This window comes from Diabrotica virgifera, chromosome 2 (assembly GCF_917563875.1).
Source record: "Diabrotica virgifera virgifera chromosome 2, PGI_DIABVI_V3a".
In the NCBI taxonomy this organism is placed as follows: domain Eukaryota; kingdom Metazoa; phylum Arthropoda; class Insecta; order Coleoptera; family Chrysomelidae; genus Diabrotica; species Diabrotica virgifera.
Window position 1 is genome coordinate 30,713,199 of NC_065444.1, and position 13,078 is coordinate 30,726,276.

General features: G+C 32.6%; 1 protein-coding gene across 3 annotated transcripts in view; it reads right to left on the reverse strand.

Annotated features, from left to right (window-relative positions):
* The window catches only part of LOC126879484 (ubiquitin carboxyl-terminal hydrolase 32), a 249,433-nt gene that overhangs the window by 21,284 nt on the left and 215,071 nt on the right, over window positions 1-13,078 (reverse strand). For all 3 annotated transcript variants that reach the window (XM_050642522.1, XM_050642523.1, XM_050642521.1), the window contains exons 17-19: window positions 11,147-11,390; window positions 3,621-3,846; window positions 2,615-2,800 (exon numbers count right to left, since the gene is read on the reverse strand). In XM_050642522.1, coding sequence (XP_050498479.1) covers window positions 2,615-2,800; window positions 3,621-3,846; window positions 11,147-11,390 — 656 coding nt within the window. The remainder of the gene's footprint in view (window positions 1-2,614; window positions 2,801-3,620; window positions 3,847-11,146; window positions 11,391-13,078) is intronic.

Consider the following 13,078-nt stretch of genomic DNA (forward strand, 5'->3'; position numbering starts at 1 on the left):
AGAACTACTGCAATAACATCCAACAATGGGCCTATTGTTATAGGAAGGGGTTGTGGAATTAATACCAATATGACCATTCAAAATTTTCATAAAATTTTGGATAAAAGGGTATCCATTAGTTGTTATCAGTTAAGTTTAAAACTTGACACTCATGGAGAGCTATACCATAATATATAATAGGTATATCTCATAATATTACATCTCGTATTGTTCACTACAGTAGTAATGAGTGAGCCTGCATACACAGAACCATAATAATATATTATAGTTCGTGTATGCAGGCTCACTCATTACAATAGTGAGCAATATGAGATATAACATATTATAGTATAAGTCTCTGTGCATGACCAGATCAACATGTTTGGTGCACATCTCTAACACAGTACTACTCACATAACTTATGTGTCGTCAGTACCTTCTGTAAAACCTTCGTGATGCTACCCATACGTCATGGCCACTGAATGTGTTAAAGCTTGTTAATGTAGGAGAGTTATACTAAAATAAATATCTTATATTATATTGCCTTAAATAGAAAAAATATCTTATTTAAATTGTATCCATGTAAGTTTTGATTTAATGAAATAAACCTTTTAATCAAAAGAGTGTTGTTTACTTGTGTACACCCAGCAATATCCTGATCATAGATAAATAATATAGTATTACCGGATTCTGATATGCAGACGCCAATAGGGCTTTTCATCGATTGTCATTTGTTTCGAGCTTCGGTCAAGTGTCACATAATATTAATGTATCTACGTCATACGTCTTTGGTTTGTATCATTGGCAATGTCAATAACATATGACATAGATATATTAATATTAGACAACACATGAAAAAAGCTCGAAACAAATGACTGAGTGAAAAGCCCTATATCATGTAAATATAAGTCATAAAGATGTCTTTCTAAGGTTAAAATTTCACAGCCTAAAGACATCATTTATGTAACTTCTTAAGCCGTCACAAAATGACTGCAATAAGAAAATAGAATTTATTAACTCGCCTCGCCCCCAGGCAAAGTAAAGGTGCTAGGCCACTAAGAATGTTTTTTTCAATTTTTTTTATTTTGCGGCTTTAGCGCTTAGCTATTTAGCCAGATACATGATGAAAATTAATACTATTATAATGCATATTAAAACTAATTCAAATTACTAGTAATTTTATTAATATTCTGAATAATTATGTAACCACTTAATACTAAAATAAAAAAGTGTCCATCTATACTATCCCAACACATTTTCACCTTTGAAATCGTAAATTTCCATTCCCATTAAAAAATAATTTGTACTGTATAAGTATATTTCTTTTGAGCTTCATTTTTTTTTCAAAATACTGCAACATGAGTTTTAAATTATGACACAATACAATACTTGTTTCAATATTTACATGTAAATAAAATAATCCTAATTACTTGTAAAAGTAAGGTTATAAATTTAAGAATACAGAACTCTCTTTTAAAACCAAAGTGGCATTAGACTAATTTTAAAATTCCCGCTAAAAGGAAAAAGGTAAATCTGGCAACAGTGCCGTCGTTTGCTGGACATTTAATCTCTCCCTTGTTTAGTCACGCGTAGATTTTTGTAAAGTAAAAGTGAAAGAAACATTTATTTTAAAAATTTTTAAAACACCCAAACAAAAAAACCGAAAAGAGTTTAGATTTTATTTTACTTGTTTTGTACATTTTTCAATAAAACTTTACCCGGGTTTTGATATTATCTATCTACAACTACTGTAAAAATTTGGACCTTCTATCATCTAAGGATTCAGAGATATTTGACATCAAAAACTAAAAAACCTAGTATTCGGGAAATCGCAAAAACATAAAACACTTTTCTTCTTCAGGTGCCGTGTCCGTATTCAAACGTTGGCCGTCATCATGTTTACAAGTTCCTGAAACCCCTCTCTATCGGCTGCTGCGCGAAATATAATTCTTCTACCGTGGAACCACACCATTGTCTAATATTACGCAACCATGAAAGTTTCTTTCGACCTAAAACACTCTAATAGGCGATAAAGAAAGCTACCGGTACTAGTGGTGTAAGCAGGGGGAGTTTGGGGGTTTTAACACCCCATTAGGATGTACTTTGAGCTTAAATGGGCGGTATTCCATACCCCCAGGAGACCCTCCAGTAGTTGTAGGTACCCCCCTCTCCCTTTACTTGATAATCCTGGTTACACCGTTGACCGGTACCGGCAAATTGAGTGCAGACGTTCAAAAACAAAAAATAATTTTGTACCCATGGATATTTTCTAGCATATAGTTGGAAAGAGAAGATTACAGAGAATAATTTTCAATCATAACCCCAAAAAATCTTAAAAAATCAATTTTTGGACTTACATACATAATTCAAAAATTAAATATTTTTTGGCCACTCTGTATAAAGAATGAGCTAGCATACGACCCCTATTCTCATCTAAAAAATTATCGATTACGTCATCACGCTCAGATGGATAACGTCACTAGTATGAAATAATCTATTACGTCAAAAAACTATAATTTAAAAATAAAAATCGATCTGTTTCGGGATTTGTCTCCAAAATCGACCATTCTCCAAAAAATTAGTTTATTCCATAATTTTGCCCCCCACTATATATCTGTAGCAATATAAAACTTACCAGTATCGGTGGTAACCTCCAAATTTGCATCTTTTTGGTTGCTGGTTGATGATCTTGGCAACTGCTACAATGATACTTAGTTTCCAACCTCTCTTCCGATGTAAAAGCTCTGAGACAATAGTCCAGGTCGATTGGTTCAGCGTGTAATTTTCTACATGTGCCTACTGATTCGTGCTCCAACCACGTCTAAAAAAAGAAATAAAACAGTTAGTGATTATGGATTTGAAACCCAAGATACGACAGAGGAACATCATGACTTCTTCGGTCGGCAACAAGCGAAATCCGAAAAGCGAAAATAAAAATCAAGATATACAAATGGAATGTTAAAACGACAGTCAAAACAAGAAATCCTTTACATGCAATGGGTCGATATCTATGTGTTAACGAGTCTGGGAAACAAAGTGGCCAAACGATGCACACTACAATTCTCAAGATTGATATCATCAATTGATTGATGAAAACATAAGAAGATCATGCAATGTAGAAGACATAAATGGATGTATGACAAAACGGAAACAGGAGTGGAACGAACACATTAGTAGAATGGCAGAGGATAGGATAGTACGAATAGCACGAGATAAGTCTCCAAATGGACGAAGAAGTATTGGCAAACCAAGAAAATGATGGTGCGATAACTTAAACAATTTAGGAGGCTAATATTGAAGAAAAAACAGGCTTTAAAGCCTACATACGAGAAGGAAGAAGAAGAAGATATCATCAGATATGTTATTCTGGAACGAATGACGAGTAACATCAAAATGGCGAAGCAGTCATATTAAAGAAATCGCTTGCAAAGTGACACCATTGTAAATGCGGGATCAGAAAGTACTCTCTTATTGGAAAATTCTGTTTAGGAAAACTAAATGAAAGAGGAGAACGCTTGGTGCAGTTATATCAAGAGGAAAAAAATTCGTATTTATCAACACTTGATTTTGTCTACCAAAACTTTTGGAGTCAAAAGTAAATTGTACAATTAAAAACATTGACACTATTACTACCAACTTACCTTTTCTCTGCTAGTCTGATATCTGAGATGTAATGCAGTCGGGTCCCAATCAATCGAAATACACATGTTGTTTAGACTAGATGAACACAAGTTTACAAGAAGTTCCTCTGAGCAGGGGATGATGCAACCTCTACAAAATTGCGTCCAATGACAAATGGCGCAAATTTGTCCGCCCTGGAGAACAGCCTTTAACGTGAATGGGAATTCGTAGCCTAAAGAGTCATCACTAAAAAATAAGTAATAATTAGCAAAGAATATTTTAAACAAAATATTTTATATGCATAGTAATTGGGGAGATAGTATCACCCTATCTAATTCCTCCTCCTATTCGAAACATTTTGGTATCTTCATGAAGTAGGACACAAGCTGTACCAGTTTCGTAGATACTATTAATCAAGCCAATATAACGGTAGTGTAGTCAATGCGGCAGTCAGCCAATGCTCAAAACATTTTATGATGATCTATAGTAACGCCTTTATCATTTCTAAATACAATCATAAATTAGTATTTATAAAAGAAGTCTCAACGAATCCCCCCCATCCCCATTTGAGCAAACGGGTCACGCCTTTGCTGTCTTCCGACAGTCGGTGTATCAACTTGCGTCCGCGCATGCGTAGAGAGTTGTTGTATCATGGCGCCTAACGTGGGGCCAGTTCAGAAAAGAGAAACCAGAATAGAAGAAAAACTGCAAGAAAATTTAACTGTGAAGTTACAGTGTGAACAGTGTTTGATTATTTAAACGTTGTAACTAACGGTTATACAGGGTGTCCCGAAAAGATTGGTCATAAATTATACCGCACATTCTGGGGTCAAAAATAGTTCGATTGAACCTAACTTACCTTAGTACAAATGTGCTCATAAAAAAAGTTACAGCCCTTTGAAGCTACAAAATGACAATGGATTTTTTTCAATATATCGAAAACTATTAGAGATTTTTTATTGAAAAAGGACATGTATCACTCTTATGGTAGGAACATCTTAAAACAAAATTATAGTGAAATTTGTCCACCCCATAAAAATTTTATGGGGGTTTTGTTCCCTTAACCCCCCCCCCCCCCCCCCAAACTTTTGTGTACGTTCCAATTAATTCATTATTGTGGTACGATTAGTTAATCACAACGTTTTTAAAACTTTTTTGCCCCTTAGTATTTTTTCGATAAGCCAGTTTTTATCGAGATGCGGCTTATTTTTTAATATATTTACATAAAAAAAATTATGGGGGTTTTGTTCCTTGAAACCCCCCAAATGTTTGTAAACGTTCCAACTGAACTATTATTTTGGTACCATTAGTTAAACACAGTGTTTTTAAAACTTTTTTGCCTCTTAGTCTTTTTTTGATAAGTCACCATTTATCAATATGTGGCTTCTATTTCAAAATATAACTAAAAATGTAAATTATAAATAAATTTTCAGATTATTAACAGGCCTCTTTAATCGCACTTAACCATATACAAATATGTGGTGGATTCGACAAATATTCAAAATATCTCGATAAACAGTGGCTTATCGAAAAAGTACTAGGAGGCAAAAAAGTTTTAAAAACAGTGTGTTTCACTAATGGTGTCACAATAATAATTTAATTGGAACATACACAAAAGTTTGGGGGGTTTAAGGGAACAAAACCCCTTTATGGGGTGCACAAATTTCACTTTAATTTTTATTTAAGATGTTGCTGCCATAAGAATGCCACATGCCCATTTTCAATAAAAAATCTCTAAGAGTTTTCGATATATGGAAAAAAATCGATTTCCATTTTGTAACTTCAAAGGGCTGTACCTTTTTTTGTGTGCACTATTGTATAAAGGTAAGTGAGGTTCAATCAACCTATTTTTGACCCCAGAATCTGTGGTATAATTTATGACCAATCTTTTCGGGACACCCTGTATATAAATAATAATTAATAATTACTATAATAAATAAATAACCGTTAGTTGTTGTTTATATAGTCATATAAACCCAAATAAACAACAACTAACGGTTATTTATTTATTATAGTGCACTTCCACAACATTAATGTTACCTAGTAAATGATAGTGATAGAATCAAAAAATGTCTGACCTCAAAATGGAAATAAATAGATTGAGTTAGGATGAATTTGCGTACGAATTCAAAAATTAGGGCCGGTTGTTCGAACGCTAATCAACAATGATCACTATCAAATATTTAATTACTGTCACAACTGTCAATGTCAACTTTGGTTGGGTTGCTGAAAACATAATTGATTATAATTATGAGATTAGTTAATTTCATAATTGTAATCAATAATTATGTTTTCAGTAACCCAATCAAAGTTGACATTGACAGTTGTGACAGTAATTAAATATTTGATAATGATCATTTTTGATTAGCGTTCGAACAACCGGCCCTAAGAGTTGTAGCGACTGGGACCGTAGACGAAATAAGGAAAAGTTTGTCATCTGCATTGCGGTTTTATAGTGCTGGTGATAGTTCCGTCATTTGAGAATCGCCCTTTTTTATCAGAAAAGGATATTAAAGCATCCACGAGGAAAAAATTTCCTCTAGTTGGCTGTATACCATTCATTACAAAAAACCATGAAATCCTTTATAAAAGGTATATTTGTTAAAATCGCACGGTTCCCGGGAAGGGGGGTTATCGTGGGAGGTCTTTTCACTGGGAATTTTCCGGCGTCAACTTATTTCTTAATGATTCTTTAGTCAAAATTCACTGAAAGCGAAATCGCAGCACGTTCTTTTTTTAATTAAGCGCGAAATGCATTTTTTCTGCACAAATTCCGTAAGTATTTTACATCTTTTGAAATTCATATTGTATTTCCCATTTTTTTTTCTTTCAAAAACTATCAGAAGTGGTTTTTGGGATCTTAATACATTAGCCTGAATTTTTTCAGATTTTTCTGACTACTCTAAGACTACTTTTTGAGGCTTTGAAAATGATTTTTTCACTTTCGTAACAGTTTTAAACGCTTTTGAGACAGTGCTCTTTTTCCGGGTGTGAGTATATAAATATACTTTATTCAATTTAATGATATTATTAGTATACATATAAACACAAAATACAAGCTTAAATTAGGCGCCAATTTGAAAAACAAACTAATATACACTCACGGACAAAAATTTTGCACATTTTGAAATTAACGTGTGAAATAAAAAAAATTGTGCTGCCCCCAGTGTCATAGAAATAGGATTTCTTTTCAGAATCCGATGTTTTAATGTTTCATATAAATGGTATAATCGGATTTAAATTTAATGTGGGCTATATGGTGGCCAATATAATTTTTAAATTGAACCTCATTAAGGTAAGTATTCACTATTCTACCGACATTAAGACCTGCGTCATGGTACACGAATTTGTTATCCAATATGGCTGGTAAATGGCAAAACATGATCTTCTAAAATGTTTTTAATGTACAGCTGTCATTCACCCAATCACCTCCACAAGTTCAGTATTTCCTTACCAAGAAATACCACTCCATAGCAATATGCCGCCACCACCAAAATTAACCCTCTGTATGAGGTTACATCTGGCATACCGTTCACCATATGGAAGCAAGATTTACAAGACTTCGTCTACAGAAGAGTTGGCGAATAGTATGTCAGTTGTAACCTCATACAGAACGTTAGTTTTGGTGGTGGCGACATAGTGCTACGGAGCGGTATTGCTTTGAAAGGACATACCGAACACGTGAAGGTGAATAGGCGAATGCCAACTGATATGTACATTGAAAACATTTTAAAAGATCATGTTTTGCCATTTAAAAGCCATATTGGGTATGTCATTTTGGTGTTAATGCACTTCTTCTTGTCGTTAGCATAGTGAATACTTATCTTGATGAGATTCAATTTAAAAATTATATTGGCCAGTATATAGCCCAGATCGGATTTAAATTCGATTATAGTATTTATGTGATACTTGGCATTCGGAAAATAAATCCTATTCCTATGTACAGGGGGGCTAAGGATAGCAGCACAAAAAATTTCATTCCACATGCATATGCAATATTTTTGTCCGAGAGTATATAAGTGAGATACATATTTTTGCACTATAGATGTTACAGGTAGAAATTCGATAACATACTCGTACATAATTATAATATTAGGATATTATATTATTTATTTATTATATAAATAAATATGCAGATATATATTAACAATTATTAGAGATATTAGATGTATAATAAATTAACAAAGTGTTACAATATTTTTTGTACTGAAAAAGAAAATATTTTTTTTTAAATAATAATATTATTGTGACATTATAATGCCTTTTTAAATATACGTTCCATTATACCTTTGTACGGCACTAATTTTTTGTTGAATTCGGCATGGTTATTGAATTTATACCTGTAACATCTGTAATGCAAAAATTCATACCTCTCTTATAGTTAATTTTTTAAATTGGCGCATAATTTAATCTTGTATTTTGTCTTTATATAATATACTAATAATATCATTAAATTGAATAAAGTATATTTATATTCTCACACCCGGGAAAAGAGCACTATCTCAAAAGCGTTTAAAACTGTTAAAAAATGAAAACATCATTTTCAAAGCCTCAAAAAGTGGTCTTAGAGTAGTCAGAAAAATCTGAAAAAATTCAGGCTAATGTATTAATGTCACCAAAACTACTTCTTATGGTTTTTAAAAGAAAAAAAATATTGGTAATACAATATGAATTTCAAACGATGTAAAATGCTTACGGAATTTGTGCAGAAAAAATGCATTTCGTGCTTAATTAAAAAAAAGAACGTGCTGCGATTTCGCTCTCAGTGAATTTTGACTAAAGAATCATTAAGAAATAAGTTGACGCCGGAAAATTCCCAGTGACAAGACCTCCCACGATAACCCCCCTTCCCGGGAACCGTGAATCCCTATACCGGGCTACATCATAAAACAAACAGAACTAGTTTTCAATCGGTTGACCGATCATCATCAGTGTTTCTTGAATCAAACATGCTAACCAAGCAAGTGAGTGTGTGAAAGCAAGCAAGGACTTGCTTCCACACAGCCATGATGTGAACAAGTCAAATTTAGCTCAATGGTATCTCGAGCGTGAAACATTGGATATTTTGTACATCCATGTGTAAAGTCACATCATTTTTATATGTTCCTATGAGGGATTAATTTTAAAGGGTTTTTACCCTAATATTTTTACTTTGGTGGTTAGCATGTTTGATTCAAGAAACACTGATGATGATCGGTCAACCGATTGAAAACTAGTTCTGTTTGTTTTATGATGTAGCCCTGTATAGGGATTTTAACAAATATACCTTTTATAAAGGATTTCAGGGTTTTTTGATATTAAAGCAGTTCAGGATGGGTTCGCTGCATTAGAACTTGTTGTCGAAAAGTTTAAGGATTCAAGTTCTACTGGGTCTTATAAGAAGTTCAAAAAGAAACTCATTGCAAATTCAGAAACTCAAATGCGAAGACTTTGCTCTTCAGATCTTCAAAAGAAAAAAGAATATTTTGTGGATCCGTTTGTTCGTCCTCAGCTTAGTACGACAAAGCAAGAAATATAAGAGCATCTTCAAGTATGGACCAATGCAAGATATAACACCCACATCTGGCAATTTCTATCCTATCTTACCGAATAAATGGAATTGTAAATTTTCAATGTTACAATGTTTTACTTTAACCATTAGTACATTCATTCACGGTTTTTGCTCTAAATTTTAAAGAACAGCGTGGAATGACATGAAATTTGGCATACGCATAGCTTACACGTCAAAGAAAAAAAGTGATATTGTGCCGATGTGTGATTTTGCTCTGGGGGTGACTTTCACCCCTCTTGGGGGTGAAAAAATATATGTCCAAAATAAGTCCAGAAATAAGTAAACTGACTAATTTTAAGTAACTTTTGTTCTATAGAGCTTTTTCGCCAAGTCAACACTTTTCGAGTTATTCGCGAGTGAATATGTTAATTTTTCAACAAAAAAACCACATTTTTAGACGGTTTTTCGCAAATAATTTAAAAAAGTAAGTATTTTGTCGAAAAAAAAAACTGTAGCCTGTAAAAAAGTAAAAAAAATGTTGTACGCGTTAGGTCTCTGGACCTGGTAGAACCAGAGTTATAGTCAATGAAAAATAGATTCATATTCACCAAATTTTAAATAAAATATTTCGACGTGAAATATCCAAAAAATTAAGCAGTTTTTGGGGAAAACCCATTATAACTTTTTTAAAGTGTTTAAAAAAGCTTTATTTCTGTTTTTATAAAAAGTTTCTAGCATTAAATTTAAGCAAGTTACGCTCAAAATAAAGTTGGTCCCTTTTGTTTTGGCAAAAAAAAAAATCGGGAAGACCACTCCCTAATTAGCAACTCAAATGAAATTAATCGTTACCGCTCCACAAATTATTTTACTTATGTTGTGTTTATATGATCTGTAAGTTTCATCGATTCAAAGTGCTTATTTTCGAAAAAAATTAGTTTTAAAGTAAAATTTTTAAAAATTTTAATTTTGAAAAATATGCTTTTTTTTCAAAATAACCTAAAAATTGTTAGAGACACCAAAAATTTCGAAAAACAAAAAAGTCAGCATTGCTTTTCTGAATATCATGTATTTTTTTGTTTTTCAGTTAGACAAAAATTGATTAAGATTTTTGGTGTTTCTAAATTTGCATACATTCATGATCAGTGACTCGTTCAATCCTTTTTAACTACAGCCCTTTCAAAAATAAGGACTTTGAACTGATATAAACAATACATACACGAGTCAAGAAACTTGTGAAGTCGTAACGATTACGTTCATTTGAGATACTAATTAGGGGGTGATTTTCCCGATTTTTTTACCAAAAAAAATGGACTAACTTTATTTTGAGCGTAACTTGTTTACTTTTGATGCTAGAAATTTTTTTATAAAACAAAAATGAAGCTTTTTTTAAACGCTTTAAATAAGTTGTAATGAGTTTTCCCAAAAATGTGCTTCATTTTTGGTTATTTCACGTTAAAGTATTCCATTTGGAATTTGACGAATATGAACCTATTTTTCATTAGCTATAACTCTGCTTCTACTATGTGTAGAGACGTGATATATACACCATTTTTTTAAATTTTTTACAGGCTATATTTTTGCTAAGAATGTTTTTTCGACAAAATACTTATTATTTGAGTTATTTGCGAAAAACCGTCTAAAAGCGTGGTTATTTTGTTGACAAAATGAACATATTCACTGGCAAATAACTCTAAAAGTATTGACTTAGTGAAAAAACTATAGAACAAAAGTTACTTAAAATTAGTCAGTTTATCCATTTCCGGACTTTTTTCACCCCCCAACAGGGGGTGAAAACCACCCCAGGGCAAAAGCACATATCGGCACAATATCACTTTTATTCTTTGACTTGTTAGCTATGTGTATGCCAAATTTCCTGTCAATCCAAGCGGTTCTTTAAAATTTAGAGGTTTTGCAATATTTTACCATTAAAGAACATACTACATTTGTCACTAGGAAAAGTTCTCCGTCACATTAACTTTACTTCCCAATAGTTTACCTAGCAAATCGCCTATAGATATTATTTGAAGCAAGCCAAATATAGATAAAACAACTTACCAGTCAGTAGCATGGTTTGGTTGGTCACTTTGAGGTAAAGGACTTAACAATCTAGTCACTTGATTCCATACTTCTTCGTAAAGGCTTTGGCAGGAGCTCCTTCCATTGAATCCCAGTAGGAGAGGCATTCCGAATAGACTAGGTTTGCTCTTTTGCTGCGATAGAAAATACGTTTCTTGTCTGACACATTTCCTATGAACGCCTATAAGGTAAGAAGGACACTTTCGGCTTGAGTCTGATGAAGCTAAAGGAAAACAAAAACATAATGATGTGTTCGAAGAAAAAATGAATCGGTACATGAGAGTATGTCGTATGTCTAGATCATGCTGGCATGCTGGTTCTAACGGTGTAATTCTCTATATGTTCAAGGTTGGTGTCTGTTTTTGGTTAAATTACAAATTTTGTTAGAGACAAATACAAATAGGCCTGGATCCCGCATACCAAAAAAAAGTTTATTAATAGCAAGCTGAAAATTTGTTAATAGCTTAACGGTGTCTAATCGGACAAACTTTGATGTATGGGAACACTGGAACAGGGGAAGTTTTAATTGTGGAACGTGTCATCTTGACATGTTTATCATTGTGAAAACTAGCAGGTTGTTTTTAAGTTTATTCAATAGCAAATTTTATAAAGTATATGAAGAAAATGTTTGTCCGACAAATATGTTGGGCATTTTAATAAGTCCGACACCGAGAACATGTTAAATGACCGCAATTATATTGGTGGTAAATAGCAGTCTGATTTTTGCATGCTAGTTTAATGAAAGGGTAACAAACCAATTGGAAGTTCTGTCCGACAAAATACATGGGACGTTTTCGTAATATGACGTTCGAAACCTGTTCCACAATTAAAACTTTCCCTGTTCCAGTGTTCCCGTACATCAAAGTTTGTCCGACTAGACACCGTTAAGCTATTAACAAATTTTCAGCTTGCTATTAATAAGCTTTTTTGGTACTCGGTATCCAGGCCTAAAATACAAACTTTGTATTAATTTATTAACATAATTATTAAAATTTCATTATTTACATTAATACGTTAAAAAGCATCATATTAGAAAGCAGTAAATGATAGCAATAATTTATGAATATGATATACTTAATATTGTCCTGAAGCTATTTTCTTGTGACATCTTAATGCAATTTACTATTTTTTATTGGGAATAAACCACAATATTACTTTAAAATAAATTTATTTTGATCACTTCGGAAATCGTTCTCCAATATAATCAGTATATGTATCATCAATCAGTAGGTACATACACATTTTCAACAAAATAATGATTTCTATAAACATATAAACAAAATTTTGGTCTAGCAATGGGCTCTGCTTTATCTTCAATATTAGCTAATATATTTATAGAAGATTTCCAAACAAATATTTCTAAACAAAATTTAAAACCCACAGGATGGCGATGGCCTCATGGATCAGAGTTGTTGGATATATTCCTGATAATATAAACGATAAAGAGACGATAACATTTACCATGGAAAAGGTATATAATAACACAATACCTTTTCTGGATTAAAGAAAGATACCTTTTTTGATATTAAAGAAGGATACTGGATATGACACTCAGGTGTATAGAAAATCAACACACACCAACAGATATCTAAATTGCAAATCAAATCATATCGATATTAAAAGGGAATCATTAAATTCTTATACGATACAGCCAAAATTACTTCTAACGAAAATTCGTTAAAATTGTTCTTAGAGGAGAAACCATATCGGGATAGTTTTTTCCTCATGACTTACTATGGGATAACTAACAGGAAAATTTTATTATCATTGCATATGGGTGCGTTTTTAAAAAGACAAATCAGATGCTATGATTTTTCTGACAAGAATTCTTAAGTTGAAGTAATAGAATGAACTATCTTCCCCAGGAAAAAAACTCAAACATATTGACATAATTTTAAAGTCATCTACTGT